This window comes from Bos grunniens, chromosome 17, assembly GCF_055505025.1.
Source record: "Bos grunniens cultivar Pamir isolate PY7600 chromosome 17, Bosgru_T2T1.0, whole genome shotgun sequence".
NCBI lineage: Eukaryota > Metazoa > Chordata > Mammalia > Artiodactyla > Bovidae > Bos > Bos grunniens.
In genome coordinates, this window is record NC_141181.1 from 12,283,664 (window position 1) to 12,298,215 (window position 14,552).

Genomic DNA, 14,552 nt, shown 5'->3' on the forward strand with positions numbered 1-14,552 from the left:
TGTGCTGGTATTATCATTTATTTTTCAGCCTGACCTTTGGCAAAGGCAAGAAGTCTGCTAGTTGGTGGGCTACTTAGTCTCTCATCAAGTGTAAATGGATGGGAGATCTCAGATCCATTTACACCTGAAAAGGAGGTTTGCTTACCCCTCTCTCGGGTTTAAGGCCTCGTGCTGCATGTACATTTCTCCACAGATGTGCCAATCAAACTCTCTAAAATCTTCCTTGCCTTTGACCAATTTCCATGGCAGATTTGCCACATGTCTGAGTTTCCTGGAAGGCAAAATACCTTTGCACTCACCCAGTCGACCACATCAGAGCCAACTTTGAACTCTGGTTTGGAAAAACAAGACTTCTCTGGGGGGTGGCTTGGCGAGGCAAAGGGAGGGCTGAAGGAGACACAACTCCGCCGTTGCTATTTTTTTCAAAGAGTTAGAGGGATGAGGCTGATAACGCTGAGGAGGGACAGAAGTTCTATTTCTGCAGGTTCCTTAAGGCAACGGAGGAAGCTCGGCGGCCACGGGAGTCTAGTTAATGAGCAGGTTATACAATATTCATTGTGTTGGGTTTAAGTCTTCAAACAGAACGTCTAATTGCGAGAAGAAAAAAAAAGGCAGCTAAATTACAGATGTTAAGACAACAAAGCTGGGGAAGAATTCCCTCTGATGATAGAACGGTCCTTGTGCTGCTTCCTCTACTAACTGCTCCCTGACAGGGGTGGGGGGTGGGTGCACAGTGAATCGCTGTTCGCATCAACTATTCTCAGTAGGTCTGTTCTGGCTGAGACTCTCTACAGGATGCAGGGGGAACCCAGAGAGGCCTGGGACCACGATTTTCTCAGAGGACTGTTTTCTTGCTGCCCACAGAGGGAGCAACCCAGTTGCATTCCCCTTCGACCAAAACAAAACTGTTGTCTCCAATTCTCCGGACGTGCACGGTCTCACCACCGTCAACCGTGGCAACCGCATCCCCGGCAGGCTCACAAAAGGACACCTCCATCTGCCTTCGGCAAGACTGGGCGTGCAGGTAACGAAAGCCAACAACCACGGCCATGCCCAGCACGGCCAAGAGGCAGAGCAGGATACCCAGCTGCAGGGTCCTGAGCTGGATCCCCCACGGGGCCCTGGCTCCGTCCTGCCCGAGCTCAGGTCTTAGGTTGGTCTTCCTGGGGTCCCCCACCCCAGCCGCTCCATTGCCCTCCTCCACTCCGCGCTCCTTGTGCTTTGATCGAGGCAGGAAGCTGGCAGAGGGTCTTGATGCCTCTAACTGGCCATCAGCAGTGGTGGGCCTGGAGGTGGCAGAGGTGTGGAGGGCAGGAGTTGGCTGGGCTGCCCCGGCCCCATGTCCAGTGAGTGCCCTGGAGGACCAGAGGTGAGGATGGGGGAGATGGACAGTGTACAAAGGAGGCCTCATCACTGTCCTATTAGAGGCCTTCATCTTGTCCTAGAAAAGCAAAGGGAAAAAGAAAAATCAAAGAAGCTAGTCTTCCCTCCAAGCAGCTGTTGAACTTTGCAACTACCCCAACTTCCTTAAAGAACCCCAGGCAGCAGCTGAAAACCCAGCCTCATGCCTGCTCTTAAAAGAGCTCAGAGGAAAACATCCAAGCAGATAAATATGCACTTGTTATTGATGGGGACAAGGAGACTAATGGAAACCCCCCCAAGACAGCATGGAGGTCCCATAAACACAAGGTCCTATTAGAGGGTCCAGGACGATATAGGTGACCGTCATCTCCAACGGCTGAAAGCTCTGAGTGTGTCTTTTGATGCTAAGACCCTCGCAAAAAGGACCACTGAAGCTTGCTATAGGCTCCTATAAATTTGAGTAAGGATATTATACCATGTTTTATTTTGTGTTCCTTTTAAGACTTCAAAGAAACAGTAAATCATTGACCATGTATATTTTATACTGCCCATTGATCTAACCTCTGGGACCATACATGGTATTTTGAGGCCAATGTTATAAAGGAGATGGTGGGGGAAGAGGAGAGAGGAATTATTAACCAAAGCTAAGTGGGAAAACATATCACCACCAGTGATCTGTAATTGGGAAAACCACCAGTTTCTGTAATTGCCAATAACTTCAGAGACACTGTGGATAATGGAAAGGCTGGTATTGATTGAGAAAAAAATGCTGTGTATACATCACACCCTGGCCTCCTTCTCACCGATTTTGGTTACTAGTCTAATAGCTATGATCACCTAGTGTGGAACTTCCCACTCTGGAATCAAAAATATCATACCCACTGCCTGTGTACAGCGTGGCTGTTACCTGTTCATCCCTATCCGAGGGCAGACAAGTTTCCAGTGAATCAAAGCTTGGATCATTCTGAGTCCTAAAAGGAAGAGAAAAAAAGCCGAGAAGGAGTCACTGAGTATTTGGGTTTTTTCCTTACCTTTTATTATAAAAATCTTCAGAATAAAAATGTAGAATAATGTAATGAACCCCCAGATATGTACCACCCAGGTTCAAAAATTATCACTTCATGACTAATCTTATTTTATCTCTCTCCCTGCCTACCTACTTTGCCTCCATGTTTTATTGTTTGTTTTTTCCTTTAGAAATTTCTTTACTTGTTTATTTTAACTTTTATTTTGTATTGGAGTAGAGTCCATTAACAGGCTTCCCTGGTAGCTCAGCTGGTAAAGAATCCGCCTGCAATACAGGAGACTCCGGTTCAATTCCTGGGTCGGGAAGATCCCCTGGAGAAGGGATAGGCTACTCGGTCCAGTATTCCTGTTGACTCAGACCGTAAAGAATCCACCTGCAATGTGGGACACCTGGGTTCTATCTCTGGGTTGGGAAGATCCCCCAGAAGAGGGCATGGCAATCCACTCCAGTATTCTTGCCTGGAGAATCCCCAGGAGCCTGGCAAGCTACAGTCCATGGGGTCCCAAAGAGTTAGACATGACTGAGCAATTAACCACAGCACAGCACACAGAGTCTATCAACAATGTTGTGTTAGCTTCAGGTATGCAACAAAGTGATTCAGTTATACACCTATCTATTCCTTTTCAAATTCTTTCCCCATTTAGATTATTACAAAATATTGAGTAGAATTCCCTGTGCTATACAACAGGTCCTTGTTGGTTATCTATTTTAAATACAGCAGTGTGTACATGTCAATCCCCAAATCCCAATCTGTCCCTCTCCTCACCCCTCACCCCTGGTAACCATAAATTCATTTTCTAAGTCTGTGAATTTGTTTCTGTTTTGTAAATAAGTTTGTTTATATTAGTTTTTTTAGATTCCACATATAAGCAATATCATATGATATTTGTCTTCCTCTGTCTGACTTAATTCCCTTAGTATGATAATCAAAAGGCTATGCTTCCTATCACTGTTGTGTATACTGATAACATTATATTTCTTGGAAATACTGGAGTTTGCAGTCCGGGGCTGCAGAGGGAATGGAGAGGGAGGCGAGTGAGGATGGCAGCAAAGACCCACTGAATCCTTGTATTGATTTATATACCTTATATAGTATATACTTATAATTTTACTTATCTAAATATGTAACCTACATTTATATTTTATTTATAGCAGCATCTCAGAGACCTCAGCCAAAACAGCAGTTTCCCAAGATAATCTACCTACCCAGCCCTTCTGCAATGAGTGCTTCTCATGCACTTAAGAGTAAATACGGTTGAGATCTTTTTCTGTCTGATAGCAGGAAGGTTACATTTCCTTGGCACCCTTGTGTTTGGTTTCACCCCACCACCTGTCCCGAATGGCCTACCCCCTGATCAATCACCTGTGGCAGGTGCTGAAGCCGGAAGCGAAGCTCTCTGCGGAGAAGCCCCTGAGGGCCACAAGCCTCTCCAGACCCCGGACACCCAGGGATGGTTCCAGGGATGGTTCCAGGGTTGGGCTGCTGTCCCTGCTGGGGTGATGGCCATCGCTGACTACAGCAGCTGTGTGTGAAGATGCTTGGAATGGAGTCTCTGCAGCCCCGAGGAACTCTGTCACCCCAACACTGATGGGAACAGGATCTAAACTGTCCTCTTCTCCAGCTCCAGTTACGGCTGTAGCAGAGACATCTGTGCGCTGCTGAAGGGTGATGGGGAGACTGGGAGCCAAGTGGAGGCCCAGAGACACTGCAAAGAAAGAGGGAGAAATCATCCTTGTGTTGATTAGCACACAGCTAGGACCATGGGCTGAATGCCCGAGTCTTTGAGGTGCCTGAGGACAGACCGTCAAGTGTGAACCACTCAGAAGCACCAATTAAAGATTGTCTGGAGCATCCCAGATAGCCTTAGTGGTAAAGAACCTGCCTGCCAATGCAGGAGACGTAAGAGATGGGGCTTCGATCCCCAGGTCAAGAAGGTCTCCTGGAGAAAGACATGGCGATCCACTCCAGTGTTCTTGCCTGGAGAATCCCATGGACAGAGGAGCCTGGCGGGCTACAGTCCAGGGTAACAAAGAGTTGGACACAACTGAAGCGACTTAGCACTCACAAAATGATCATCTGCTCAGTAATAGAAACCCCTGACTAAGCAGCAATAGAAATCCCTGACTAAGCACCCAGCTTTTCTTGTTTGTTTGTTTTTTTTCTTAAAGAGTAAGCTCCTAGCCCTTCTGGGCTTGTGCATCCTTTTAAAAAAAAAAAAAGATTTATTTATTTAACTGCTTCGGGTCTTAGTTGCAGCATTCAAACACTTAGTTGCGGTATGTGGGATCTAGTTCCCCGACGAGGGGTCAAACCCAGACCCCCAGTACTGGGAGCCTGGAGTCAGCCCCTAGACCATCAGGGAAGTCCCTGGGCTTGTGCATTCTTAACAGTCACCAACCAGAGAAAATAGAAACCACGGTGACCACTCTGTTTTCTTACTTCTGCCCCAAACTGCTTCTTGCTAAGAAAAAGGGTGGGATCCTACAAAAACCAGATTTCTTTTTGAAGCTCTAGGTCTTTCTTGCCATGGGATTAATGCTAAAAGTTTCCCCCGTGATGACAGGGACTCTGATCCCTGTTATGGACAGAGGCGGGATCACTGCCCTCCCCTGTCTCCTCTCCCATCTGTGATGAGTGGACATGACGGCCCAGAGCATCGGAAACAGGGCAGCAAACAGCCAGCCACAGGTTTGGAGTCATCGTCTGGCTTCAGCTCTTTACTCTGCCAATTCCTGAATACCCTGTCCAGGCGGAGGCCTCCAGAGTGTCAGTTTCTTCTTTGCAAAATGAGACCAATAATAGTCTGTGGGGCATAGAACTGCTGAGAGCAGGACCGTGCAATCACTGATGTAGGTGCGTGGAGCACAGGGCCTGGTTCAGATGCAAAGTGCGCTAAGTGCTCACCACGGTGGTCAGCAGGGCGACCATGCTGTTCACAAAGAGAGTGCTGGCAGAAGTTTCTGTGGCCAGGGCTCTAACTGGGTTGCATTGAACAACGATAACAAAAAACTGTGACACTTTGTTCTTACGCCTTTATTACTCAAAAATAGGGAGACTGAAGTGAAAAATAAAGAAAGCGTACACAGACACACAGAATTTAGCAAAAATCATGACCCTTTTAACTCCTGCCTGAACTCTGAATGCATTCAGATGCTTCCTGCAGACCCACTGCGTGCTGGGCCTTGTTCCGGGTGCTGGGGATGCAGAAGTGATGATGCAGGTTGTGAACGGTTGCTTCTGAACTCAAAACCTAGGAGGACAGACTCCTGCTTGCCCAACCTTATAAATCACAGTGTGGTCAGAGCTTTAATACCAGAGCTAAAGAAAGCAATTACATTTGCCTACCAAGAAGCAAGGGGCAGAGGTTCACAAAGGATCAAAGGAGACATCGGAACTGCCGCTTGGAAGGTAAACAGTTCATCAGAAGGAGCAGTTCCGTCTAAGGAAATGTCAGGAGGCAAACATGGAGACATAAAAGTATGTCATGCCCAGTGGGGTCAGATAGGACCCTAAAGAGTCCCAGAGCTCTGTTGGAAAATAAGTTTGAGAAATACAATATGCTATTTTCCCATGGGAAAACTCATCATTCCCATTTACCTACTGAAGTCCTCTTACAGTTAAAGCAATTCACTCCAATTTGTTAAATGACACCTCTCCCAATGCATGTGCGTGTACACACACGTTTTTCCTCTGGGAAGCACTGGGATTTGTGTAGAGGAATGGGTTGGATGACAGGCAGGAGCAGAGGAAGGAGTATGAGCAACTTGATCAAGTGTTGACCCTGCAGCTGCTCAGACTGGAGTCTGCCAGCCCCGGGGGACAAGGTGCCCAGCAGGGTCGCCCATCAGAGAGACTGCAGAATCAACAGGACCCGTCTTCCTGAAGCCTCATTTTCACTCCTGTTCAACTTCAAACACTCGGTCATGTCTGACTCTCTGCGACCCCAAGGACTGTAACCCGTCAAGCTCCTCTGTCCATGGAATTCTCCATGTAAGAATACTGGAGTGGGTAGCCATTCCCTTCTCCAGGGGGTCTTCCTGCACCAGGGATTGAACCCAGGTCTCCTGCACTGCAGGCAGATTCTTGACCATCTGAGCCACCAGGGATCCCCACCCATGCTTGGGATCCAAATGCAACATTTGCATGATTGATAACGTGATACAGGAGACTTCAAACCCATGTTGGTTTGCAGGTCTTCTTAAGGCCACCCTCTCAGATCCTGAGAGCTTTTCTCTGCTTTTAGGAGCATCTAGGCGGAGAGGTTGGAGGAGCTGTGCCGGGCAGTGGGGAGAAGACAAAGGTTTTGGTCATAGGCAGAGGGTGGCCCTGGGTTGGCTCTGATCCTGGATCTGCTGGACTAGCAAAGTCAGGGATTCAAATCATGTGCTGGCCTTATCATGTTAGCTTGGAATAAAAGAAAGAATATAGGAAGATGGGATCAAATGGTTTAAAGTTTGGCTCTTCTGTACAAGTGATTGGATGCCTTTATGAAGGCACCTGTTCAGAGCACTTAAATAGAAATAAATAATGAAAATAAGTTCCACTTCACCACGAATCTTCAGATAGGTCAGACATTCTCTAGCTGCTTAGGTGTTTGTTTTTTTTCATTGTCTATTTTTATTTGTTTTTTCAGAAGTTCATGGACCAATCGAATCTAAAGTCACGTGGTGAGCCTGGAAAAAAATCCATTGCCATTACAACAGCCTGATTCTGTTCTCCAACCCAAGCTGCAAAGAGCCATCTACCTACCTCAGAAAGTAACAATCAAAATTGGATGAGCTTTTATTTTAAAAAGAAAAAGAAAGGATTATTTCTGGTGCTCCCCATTTAGTCTCAGAGGTCCAGGAAAAATGGGTAAAATACTGTGGAAATTGATTAGGTGGAGGGGGGTGGTGGGAGGAGGCGTGTGGCTATTTTTTGATTTTGCAGCTCAAGTGCCGCGCTCCAGGGCCCAGCTTCATCTGTGAGGTTGAGCGGGACAGAGTGTGTTCATTGCCGTGAATTCTGAACTTGCAAGCAATCCCCCCAGCCCCCACCCACAGCTGTGCAATCACGTCCCCAGGAACTGTTGACACTCCCAAGACAGCAGTCTATAGCTTGTGCCCCTGGAACTGGAAACTGGCAGGAGTCACTTTTAAGTGAAAGTAAGGCACAGTGAAAATAACACTGCCAACCAGGCTGGTGAGTGTGGCGGGAAGTGGTACCTGGGATGGCTCCTTCCATGTTATCCAGCCTTTGCCCAGAGGCTGGCATTGGCGAGCCAGGCTCCACATGGCTGTCGGAATGGGCTCTGCTGTGTGTCTGTTGATACACGACAGATGATTCGATCTTCACCCAGTAAACGAAATATGACTGGACTACAGACAAACTGTAGAAAAAGAAAGCAGAGTGATGGGAGGATTTGGTCTTCCTTAAGTCATACCTCGGGCCATCCTAATAAAAAGGAGAGAACGAACGAAAAGTTAAAGAAGTACATGATAAAGTTAAAGAAGTACATGATCGTGTTACTCCCTTGGGCGACTTCATTCTTTTTAGAAACAAAAGCTCAACAGCAGCAAATAATTAAAATAGGAGACAACAGGTACAAATCAATTACTCTCCTGAATAAATATAATCATTAAGAATCATTTTGACTAAAAAGTGTCTTCTAGAACTGCCCTTCTAGAACTTCTAGAATTTCGGTCTAGAACTGAAATTAAAAGATGCTTGCTCCCTGGAAGAAAACCTATAACAAACCTAGACAGCATATTAAAAAGCTGAGACATTATTTTGCCCACAAAGGTCCATCTAGTCAAAGCTGTGGTTTTTCCAGTAGTCATGTATGGATGTGAGAGTTGCACTATAAAGAAAGCTGAGCACTGAAGAATTGATGCTTGTGAACTGTGGTGTTGGAGAAGACTCTTGAGAGTCCCTTGGACTGCAAGGAGATCCAACCAGTCCATCCTGAAGGAAATCAGTCCTGAATATTCATTGGAAGGAATGATGCTGAAGCTGAAACTCCAATACTGTGGCCACCTGATGCAAAGAACTGACTCATTGGAAAAGACCCTGATGCTGGGAAAGATCGAAGGCAGGAGGAGAAGGGGACATCAGAGGATGATGAGATGGTTGGATGGCATCACTGACTCAACGGCCATGAGTTTGAGCAAATTCTGGGAGTTGGTGATAGACAGGGAAGCCTGGCGTGGTGCAGTCCATGGGGTCACAAAGAGGTAGGACATGACTGAGTGACTGAACTGAACTGACTGAGAACTGTCCACTCCAAAGGTTTCATCTTCAGCTGTGCTCATTCACCATTACTGGTGTGTCGTGAATTGAATTACACTGTTCACTGAAAATTTTATAAAATTCTGTTGTACAATGGTATAATCCTATTGGGGTTGTAAATGCTATTGAAAATGAGAGATAAATCATTCATAGTCTAAACAATATTTTGAATACATAATGCCTCTCTTCAGTAAAAACCATCTGTACCGACTTGATCTTATTCATCCTTCCCCAAATTTCACCAAAGCAGGGATTTGGGGCAAGTACCATTTTTCTCACTGTAAGTATTCAGAAGACAATCATAAAAATGTGATGAATTTAGCTGAAGTCACCCAGAGAGTGGGCAGGTAAAAGGGTCATCAACATGTTGATGTTACGGTGGGGAAGGATCCTGGGGTGACGGCATGTGAGGACCCAGAGATGCATCTGATAAGTGATGCAGCTCCTTTTCCTGTCAGTGGAGATCATGGCTTCTGATCTACTTCCACTGCTGCACAGAGAAGCTACTATGGTAAGTCTAAAAACAGAGGAAGATTGGGATTGACATGTATACACTATTGGTACTGTGTATAAAATAGAGAACTAATGAGAACCTACTGTACAGCACAGGGAACTCTACTCCATGCTCTGTGGTCACCTAAATGGGAAGAAAATCTGCAAAAGAGACAAAAATCCAAAATATACATATGTATATATGTAAAGCTGAAACTCCAGTACTTTGGCCACCTCATGCAAAGAGTTGACTTATTGGAAAAGACTCTGATGCTGGGAGGGATTGGGGGCAGGAGGAGAAGGGGACAACAGAGGATGTGATGGCTGGATAGCATCACCGACTCGATGGACATGAGTCTGAGTGAACTCCGGGAGTTGGTGATGGACAGGGAGGCCTGGCGTGCTGTGATTCATGGGGTCGCAAAGAGTCGGACACGACTGAGCGACTGAACCGAACTGAACTGACTGATACATGTAGCTGATTCAGTTTCCTATAGAGCAGAAAATAACACAACATTGTAAAGCAACTATACTCCAATAAAAATTAATTAAAAAAATAAAGTAATACATGAAAAGCAAAAAAAGAAAATTTAAAAACTAGAAATGGAAGAGCTTTGAGAAATACAAGTAATTGTACAGACCCAAGGGTTTCATATACCACCTTGAACTGGAACCAAAGTCCTGGCAGGGGCCAGTTACACCAACAATCAGGTGGGTTCTGGCCTTTCCAGGCGGTCAGAGTCATCAGGGCATGGGTGTTTTCCTCCTTGCTTGTCCTGCTTGCTGTGTTAGGGCACCAGGAAGAGATGGAAAAGGGACCATGATGTGTGGGGGCCACACACCTCATCGCTCACATTCCCTAGTGCCGAGGGGACAGCCTGCAGGGGAAGCCTGGGGTCTGGATGCCCCCACCCTTGGGCACGTCCTCCTCTTCTGCACATGAGGGTGTGGGGGAAAGAACCTAAGGAGGACAACCACCACCGCCGGTGTGTGCTCTGCCGTGTCTGACCATGGACTGTGACCCCAAGGACTGCAGCCCGTCAGGCTCCTCTGTCCATGGGATTTTCTTGGCAAGAATACTGGAGTGGGTCGCCATTTCCTCCTCCAAGGAATCCACCCAACCCAAGGATCGAACCTGTGTCTTCTGCATTGGCAGCGATTCCTTACCACGGAGACACAAACCCTTCCCTAAAAACCAAACCAAACCAAACAAATTCACTTTCTTGGTACCTGTGAATGTTTGAAAAGAAGGACAATGCCAGTAAGGACAATGCCATTGAGGAATGATGCTGTTTGTATAAAGCTGATGGTTGCCAGGAACTGGTTCACGCACGTGGCACACACTGGCTCTTCGACTTTACACAAGCCCATGAGGCGGGCGTTGTCATGATCACACCCACGTGATGGACAAGAAGCTGCGGCACAGAGCTGTCAGCAGTTCTCCCGGGCCCGGCAAGTGTCCACTGTCTGCCTGCCTCTGTCTCTGGGCTCTCTCTGGACTTTGCCACCTACAGCTCTTTTGTCCCCTAGTGAGAATTTTCTGGAGAGACTGGCCAAGGTGCATCTATGCCCAGGGACAAGGGACATCACACACTCCTAGACCATGAATAATCACACAGAATGGAGTTGGGGGCAATTTTTTAAAAAACTCATCACCTATATAGACTCTCTAGTAAGGGCAGTCCCAGTGACCCTGTCCTTATTATAAGGTGCAGGGCAGGGTCGGGGGGGAGGCAGGAACCAAGGAAGTGTGTGAAGTCCCCTCCCTTCATAGTGGAAGTTCAGTTACCAAGACCCAGAACTTAACTCTCTTACAAGAACCTGATGTTCCCCACGGGCTGGGCAGGGGCCCGCCACTCGAACGACAGGTTTCTCTTCCGGGACTTGTCCGCGTGGGTGACTGTGTCAGCCTCTTCAAAGCAAGTTATCAGTTTGGAATGAGGAGGAATGGAGACAAAAGTGCCAGCTATCTGATGATCAGACACTCTTCGGGCCTGGAGTAGGAAGCCCATGAAATCACGACTGCTCCTCACGGCCACTGCAACAGAAAACGTCCATCAAGGCCAACATCCTGGAAGGAGCAGCACTAGGGAACTTCATATGAGTATTTTTCAAAACAAAAAGCTTAGAACCAGTCCAGTGCCCAGAAAGTAAACAATTTATTAGGGGGAAAAAAGGTTGAAGGGCTATTTCACACCCCAAATAAATTCTGTTTGGAACAAAGACATGTAAAAACGAAACACGAAAGAACTAGAAACAATGGTTTGGCTTTTTACTGGTTTTTTTTTTTTTTTTTTTGGTTTTTGCTTTTAATATTGGAGTTAGGAGTGTCTCTCTAAGCAAACCTCAGTAGCCATAATGGGAAAAAAATGATTTCTTAAAATTCTTAGCATAGAAGAAATCAGAACACAAGGGATAAACGGAGAAAGATATCTGCAAGATACAACAGGCAACTATACAGAGAGTTATAGTGAATTAACAAAAGAGATGACCAAACTGAAAATCACCAACAGAGACAGAAAATAAAACAGGCTCAATCACAATGGTTAAAACAACTATAAATGAGACACTACTTTATACCTATCTTATTAAGAAATTTCAAAACATGTAAGTATAACCAGTATTGATAGCACAACAGAAAAACTAGGACACTCATTCAGAAGTGCTAGGACTGTAAACCATGCAACTCTTTGAGGGAGTACCTTGATAATATTTTATGTGTTTTTTTTAATCCCCACACTAACCAATAGAACAACGTGATTGGACAAAACCATAGAGAGAGAATCCATTTTATTTCCATTTATCACCTCTAATTCCCATCTAAAGAGGCAGCATCCGTCAAAAGAGAGTGGAGCCAGCAGCTGTGCTGTGCTTGAGTTCCCTGTGGCTAAATAGATGGTGTGCTGCTGCACTGAGCTACCATCTTCAACACCAGTGACTTTCTTTGCTGCTTTCTTCCAGCTGGCACCTTGGGAGCTTGGCCCAAGGTAAGCAGGAGTGATTCTGAAGTGTGTGTGTGTGCGTTGGGGGGGGTGGGGGGGATGGTGGGAAGGGGACCCCTGGGGGACGATCCTCAGTCACTGACTACCCTTCCTCCATCCTCCTGAGGGACGATTCAGAACCGTGTGTCATGTGGTTTCTCAAAGGGCCATCATGGGCTTGGATCCCAGTGTACTTCCCACAGCAGTAACCCACTCTTTCACGCCCCGTATTGGTGTCTCTTTCTTCCCTTTCACCCATTCTCTCTTTTTCATCAGTGCTTCTTGGGTCATTTCCCAAATAAACCACCTGCACACAAGTCCTCACTCTGCTTTTCTAGGCACCTGAACTAAAACAGCAGGAAATGCTCTTTTCACCCCTCAAATAACTTTAGTTTTAAATAAGGAGGTATACAGTCTGTTTCTCACACATATTTGATACGGGGTGTTTGTTCAGGGTAACTATATTTATATCTTACGATAAAGAAAAAAAAATTTTATAAGGCTGTTTGTACCCTCTTCTACTATAAAGATTAATATCAATAAAAGATTTGTTATGTGATTTTAATGATGCAAGTATATCATGATTTATGGCTGCAACTAGAGACCATCATACTGAATAAGTGAAAGTGAAAGTTGCTCAGTCATGTCACTTTTTTCTGACCCCATGATCTATACAGTCCATGGAACTCTCCAGGCCAGAATACTGGAGTGGGTAGCCTTTCCCTTCTCTAGGGGATCTTCCCAACCCAGGGATCGAACCTACGTCTCCCACATTGCAGGCAGATTCTTTACCACCTGAGCTACTGCTGCTGCTGCTACTGCTGCTGCTGCTGCTAAGTCACTTCAGTCGTGTCCGACTCTGTGCGACCCCATAGACGGCAGCCCACCAGTCTCCCCCGTCCCTGGGATTCTCCAGGCAAGAACACTGGAGTGGGTTGCCATTTCCTTCTCCAATGCATGAAAGTGAAAAGTGAAAGTGAAGTTGCTGAGTCTTGTCCAACTCTTAGCAACCCCATGGACTGCGGCCCACCAGGCTCCTCCATCCATGGGATTTTCCGGGCAAGAGTACTGGAGTGGGGTGCCATTGCCTTCTCCGACCTGAGCTACAGGGAAGCCCAAAAATACCAGAGTGGGTAGCCTACCCCTTCTCCAGCAGTAAGTCAGAAAGAGAAAGACAAATACCATATGATATCACTTATATGCAGAATCTAAAAGAGGGAACGAAAGAAACGGTCAAACAGACTCACAGACGTAGAGATCAGACTTGTGGCTGCCAAGGGAGGGCGGGTAGAGGAGGGCTGGGCTGGGAGTTGGGGTTAGCAGGTGCAAGCTAGTACACACGGAATGGATAAACGACCAGGTCCTGCCATGTAGCACAGGGAGCTGTATTCAGTAGCCTGAGATAAACCATAATGGAAAAGAATATTAAAAAGAATGTGTATACATATAGAACTGAGTCACTTTACTGTACAGCATAAATTAATATCACATTGTAAATCAACCATACTTCAGTAAAAAAATAAACTAAAAAAAAGACCATAAATATTTCATGTTTTCTTGGGTACATAATTTCTTCTTAGGATTAAACCAAACTATAGCCCAGGAAACTCCTGCTTTGGACAAACACAACTTGGAATTTGTCACTAGGACCTTGGGGCTCCCGGTGGGAGTCGGGGGTCTCTCAAAGCCTCTCCCACACCTACCTGAAACCGTGGCACCCGCTGAGTAGGAGGAGCTCCCGGTGAGGACGGTGATGTGGTGGGTCCCGGGGCTCTGAGTCCGGGCTGGAATGTGCTTGGGTCGCATGTCCGCACAGGCCACCGCGCCAGCCCCGTGGGAAAAGGCGGAGGAGCCGGGCACCAGGCAGAGGGCGGCACAGGCCCAGCCTGTGAGGGCGGCGGGCACCCCCATCCTGCCCTCTCCCGTGTCCCGGGGAACAGCAGCTTCAATCCAGATGCTATTTAGGAAAAGGAGGTGATGTCTCTCTGACTGTGCCTGACCTGACTGAATCCCACACTGCCTTTATCCCTGAGACACCTTTGGTGCCCACTTCCCAGACTGCAAGTGCTCAAGATCAAAAAAAGATGTGCCACATTACTATATAGAAAAGAGATGACCAACAAGGGCCTACTACAATAACACAGGGAATTGTACTCAACTTTTTGTAATAACCTATAAGGGAAAATAATCTGAATAAGAATACATACATATATCTGAATCATTCTGCTGTATACCCGAAACTAACACAACACTGTAAATCAATTATACTTCATTCTTTAAAAAAAAGAATATCTCTTTAAAATAGCATTTAAAAAATCAATGTGGAAATGACCAATAAATATAGTTAGAGCAACTTGTTAACTAAAAAAAAAAAATCAACTAAATTAAAGTTTAAATGTGAAAAAAGGAAACTGCAAGAAAA

At 46.1% G+C, this 14,552-nt stretch overlaps 1 protein-coding gene across 1 annotated transcript; it reads right to left on the bottom strand.

The window, feature by feature from the left end:
- On the bottom strand, positions 1-14,170 carry REELD1 (reeler domain containing 1). The gene is made up of 6 exons (XM_086346486.1): positions 13,834-14,170; positions 10,965-11,187; positions 7,595-7,758; positions 3,753-4,095; positions 2,270-2,333; positions 1-1,441 (listed from the first exon to the last, which is right to left on the bottom strand). Exons 1-6 carry the CDS (start codon positions 14,039-14,041, stop codon positions 836-838), a joined length of 1,608 nt encoding a protein of 535 aa, XP_086202612.1. The 5' UTR covers positions 14,042-14,170; the 3' UTR covers positions 1-835.
- Between the last annotated feature and the right edge of the window lie 382 nt (positions 14,171-14,552).

Bases quoted from the DNA above. Each gene is read 5' to 3' on its own strand.
- REELD1 (XM_086346486.1), bottom strand. From the start codon at position 14,041: ATGGGGGTGCCCGCCGCCCTCACAGGCTGGGCCTGTGCCGCCCTCTGC. The intron at 11,188-13,833 runs GTAGGTGTGGGA...TTTCTGTTGCAG, and splicing joins AGCGGGTGCCACGGTTTCAG to TGGCCGTGAGGAGCAGTCGT. The intron at 2,334-3,752 runs GTGATTGATCAG...TCTTCCTTTTAG, and splicing joins GGCTTCAGCACCTGCCACAG to GACTCAGAATGATCCAAGCT.